General features: G+C 34.2%; 1 protein-coding gene across 3 annotated transcripts in view; it reads left to right on the top strand.

Moving 5' to 3' along the window:
* Positions 1-4,918, top strand: part of CSMD3 (CUB and Sushi multiple domains 3) — a 1,145,609-nt gene that overhangs the window by 1,124,956 nt on the left and 15,735 nt on the right. For all 3 annotated transcript variants that reach the window (XM_040625739.1, XM_040625738.1, XM_008689272.2), the window contains 2 exons: positions 1,572-1,751; positions 3,694-3,759. In XM_040625739.1, the coding sequence (XP_040481673.1) occupies positions 1,572-1,751; positions 3,694-3,759 (246 nt within the window). The remainder of the gene's footprint in view (positions 1-1,571; positions 1,752-3,693; positions 3,760-4,918) is intronic.

The raw sequence follows: 4,918 nt of genomic DNA, 5'->3' as shown, positions 1-4,918 counted from the left end.
CCCTCCCAATTTCTCTTTTTTATCTCCTTTCCTATCTTTTAAAATCCTGAGCATCTTGGGGAAAAACGATAAAGAGTAAGCAGGAGTAGAAATACTCATCAGAATGTTGGCCATCTTTTAGGATTTGCTGAAGTTTATATAAGTCTGGTGAATTTACTGTAGCCCTGTTCAGAACCACCCAAATGATCATGGGAGCCCCCTGCGTACATGCAGCTTACTGAAAAGCAGCAGAACACTCCACTGAGAAGTCATTTACATGCCTGGTTGGTTGATATTTGAATATGGCAAAATTCCTTAAAAGACAATTCAGTAGAGTGCATACTTTAGAACCTGTGTGAGATGTAACTAGGTATTTCATAGTAAACTAAAGTTCTTTGATGATTTCTATTAAGGCTATGATGATTTAAAAAGAGTTACTACTGAAAGCATCTCAGAACTTCTACTATGTGCATAATATGAGAATTAACTTACTTCTGCTTGTGAATAATGTGAGGATTAATTAATGTAACTCCCCCCAGCCCAAAAAAAAAAGAATGTAGTAGAGGCAGACTATTTGTGTTTATCCTTAGCAATATTTCCTCCATAGGATTAAATGACATGAATGGAATTATATTAAATATAAAATAAGTAACACAATGTTTATCACATAATATTAAAAAATGTTAGCTCTTATTTATAGCTTTCTGAAGCTCCTTTGGGAAACAAATGGAAATTTTTTTCCAAGCACATTTGCGCACAAAGTATTTTTTTCAGAGGCAAACTTTTAAGTATCCATATCCATGAGCAGAAATGCTTTCTGGTTTAGGGAGAAACTTCTTTTGTAGCATCTATCTCTGAGAAAGAAATGGTATTTATAAGACAAAACAGGAAAACTGGGGGCAGGGCCAAGAAGTGGCATAAGTATGGGTAAAATGGAATAGAAGTAGGGAATCAAGAGTGGGAGGAAGCTTGAAGAAACGGAGACAAAAGTTAAAAGAATGAAAAGATACTGCTACTTATGGACCCAAAACATGGCCAGAAACTTCCACAAGTAAAAAGTTACTAAATTGTACTTTCTACATTAGGAAGTATTAACGTCAGAGTGACATACTGAGCTGTGGTTGTATTTAACTTAAGAAAGCATGTTTTTAAATTTTAAAATAAATGTAAAATTAAAAATAATAATATTTCATAAATTGGCATAGAAAATGTGAGCTTGACAAACTTTGAAAGGTATCTTACTACAGGACTCCATAGATACTTTAAAATGCTAATAATTATTGAGGCTCTCTAGAATAGTGATATAGTACACATTTATAAGCTTAATTAGCCCCAGTAAGTCTTTTTTCCCTCCTTAGCTTCCCTTTTAACATCTACCAGTGTTCCACAGATGACTGCTTAGGATATGCTAGCCTATGAAATTAATATGTGCATTGACATTGATACATTTTCCTTGATTAATTAAAATAAGTAAGCAAAGGTATATTTATATAAAGGCATTAACATGACTCTAATATATATTGTGACTCTCATCTCAAAATTTTCTTAACATGTCTATAAAAAATGAACGCTTTTATTTTTTCTTAATGTAGCCCACAGCTGTAAACAGCCAGAAACCCCTGCTCATGCAAATGTAGTAGGAATGGACCTTCCATCTCATGGCTATACACTCATTTATACCTGCCAGCCTGGCTTCTTCTTAGCAGGTGGAACAGAACATAGAGTGTGTAGATCTGATAACACCTGGACTGGAAAAGTTCCTGTTTGTGAAGGTAAGTTTTCTTTATAGAAGCTTCTAACAGAGCTGTTGTACTATTTCAGCCTTCCTGCGGTGCAGGAGACAAAAACTCAACTCACATTAGCTTAGGTACAAGAGAAAAATATATTAGCCAACTCCAATGGCAGGCACTTCTGGATCCAGAGGCACAGAAATATTATTGGGGTCTTTTTATAAATTCTTTTACATGGTCTGTTTTTTCTTCTTTATTCTTTCTTCTAGTTACTTCATCACGGTAGGTGTATTAGTTTCTTGGACTGTTATAACAAAGTACCACAAGCTGTATAGCTTTAAAAAGCAGAAATTTATTCTCTCACAGTTCTGGAGGCCAGAACCCAAAATCAAGGTGTTGGTACATCCAGGCACCTTCTGAAGTCTCTAGGGAGAAGTCATGCTTTATGTCTTCTTACTGTTCGGCAGCTTCTGGCTATCCTTGGCGTTCCTTGGCTCATAGCTGGCCCACACCAATTTCTACCTCCATCTTCATGTGTCCTCTCCCCTTCTTATAAAGGATACCAGTCACTAGATTTCAAGATTATTTCACCTGAGGATCCCTAATTAATTATATCTTCAAAGACCCTATTTCCAAAAAAGGTCATATTTTGAGATTCTTGGTGAACATGAATTATTTATGTTATTCAACCTACTACAGTAGGTAAAATTGCTGCCAGCATATTTTTTGGTTTGGAAGAGTTTTTGCCAAAGCTGCTTGGTCAGGAAAGCACTATTCAAGAGTCTGATTGTCAGTTTTAAATGGAGCCTACCTCCAAATCTGTTAGTCAGTCGGGGTAATACAGTATTTTGACCAGATCTAAGTGAAGTGTCTACTTCTCTTGCTGCTCGATCAGGGCAATCCTCATCTGGATAAGATGTAGTGGGTTTACCAGAGAAAAAAGGCTCACGTGTTCAGAACCAGGAATAAAGGAAGTTTTTCTACAATTCTTGATAAGGTCATCAATAAATTCCTTTTCCTTTTCCTTTTTGTTTCCAGCCCTTCTAATTCCCCTTCTCTTGCAGCATTCGCAAATGTTAATGACCTCCTTTTTTTTGAAATGTGTTCATTCTCTTCTCTTAGCAAGAACACTACTCAGTTTGTTTTAAATTTTTCACGAGATTGAAAGATTAAAAGTCCATTTAAATCCATGAGAACTTCAATAACTTTTTATCTATCCACTTTGCTGTTTATCATCACTACTATAGTAAGTTAACTCAGCATTATCTCTACTGAGACTACCACAGCAGCCTCCTAACTTCTCTGCCTGTATCAATATCCCTTCCTTCCCAAATTGTTCTCTGTCTTGGAGTCAGAGTGATGTTCACCCAAATTATTTCACTTAAAACCTTTTAAAGACATTATATTGTTCTTAAGAAAAAGACATGCCTTTACACAGTCTCCAAGCACTGAATGTCATAGCTCCGGTAACTTTGCAGGCATATCCAGCAACCCACATGAATTCCTTGCTTTGAACTACCTTTGGTTTGGCTTAAAGCTTTAGTTTTAACTCTTTACTTTTGAGTCTCTCCAATTTCTTATAACACCATGAGCCACCTTAACACATTTTGATTTTGAAAAACATACTCGACCAAATTATTTCTGCCTTTGTGCAATAGGAACATACCCTTAGTCTTCAGTTACCATGCTGTAATCAACTGTTTATGTGTTGGTTTATGTGGTTTACATGTTCTTTAAAATAAGAAAGAGAATCCTGAAATGGTAAGGCAGCACTAATCTTTCCCTTGTCCCACTGGACTATAACGGGGTAATTACTGAAATCGTTAGTTATACAACGGAAGTGTTGAGTAGGTACTGAGATGTTAGGATGAATTGGACATTTTGGAGAAAACTATATGATATGTCAGAGGATAAAAATGACAATGCATTACTCTGTGTGTTATTAATTATATTAACTTTTGTAAACCTTTTTTTTTTTCCATAGCTGGTTCCAAAATATTGGTGAAAGATCCAAGACCTGCACTAGGAACACCCAGCCCAAAGCTAAGTGGTTAGTAATTTCAGTTGTTTTCCTTGAAGTCATGATTTCTAAAAGTGATCTTTTTTCTTGACAAAGTGAACATTATTTAGAAAACTATAGATTGAGTATGAGAAAACTATGAATTTGACTATTTGGAATTTGAAAATTTATATTTTAAGATATTAAATTTCAAGGAATGTAATTCTGAGACATGTTAATATTCCAAAAATAATGTTTATAGTTCTCTCTATAAAATATCCCCATGAGTATCTGAAAATGACTATACTATATTGGCAATGCTCTATTTAAAACATTAAAACAAAAAATTGAGCTGTTTTAAATATAGATTTTTTTAAAAGGAACAATACATTGGGTATGAGAGTAAAAAAGTTAAGCAATTTTAGTTTATAGTTTATTGATTTAAAGACCAAAATTTTAAATTTAGTCGTTGAAACATGGGCTTTTCAGTCCTACAGCCTTAATGTAATTGCCATGTTATATACCCCCTACTACTATGACTTTAGAAAGTTTTTATATATCTGAGCCTCCATTTCTTTATCTATGCAAAAGAAACAATGATTAGATTATTATAAATGAATTTCATGAAAATGAAATGTGAAGTACTTTAGTGCATAGTAAGGCCTCAATATAGGAGAGCTCCTTTTTTTAGTGTTAGTCCATATTTTATTTATATTATATAAATTAAAAGCTACAGATAAAGATTCCGTATTTAATCTGTAGCTTGGAGACAGATTTGGTCTAGTTATATTAAGCCAGGAACAGTGTTAGGTTCTAATTTTAGTTGTGTTTAGAAGTTCTCAAGGTGCATGCTATAAAACTGGAGTACCCACAAAAAAATCAGTCTGAAACACTGATTAATTTAACATGCAGTGGAAATAGACTGAATGCCAGTAAGGCAATCAAAGAATATAAGAGAGTGAACATAAGAGAGAATGTTTAGCAATGGAGTCAGAAAATCACAGTGGTCAATCAATGCAGAATTTTCCAAGGGAGATGGTTTATCTAGTAGCAGATAGGTGTTTTAAATAATAACTCCAGTATATCAAATGTAAAACCTGACTTTCCTGGGCAAAACATGACCTATGGTCATCAATAAATAAATCAGACAGGCAAAAAACTAAAAAAGAATATGGTAGAACAACACAATTAGTTAGCTTGACCCAATATA

Source organism: Ursus maritimus, unplaced genomic scaffold (genome assembly GCF_017311325.1).
Source record: "Ursus maritimus isolate PB19 unplaced genomic scaffold, ASM1731132v1 scaffold_9, whole genome shotgun sequence".
NCBI lineage: Eukaryota > Metazoa > Chordata > Mammalia > Carnivora > Ursidae > Ursus > Ursus maritimus.
The sequence above is the reverse complement of the archived record's forward strand: the minus strand, read 5'-3'. Positions and strand labels throughout refer to the sequence as shown.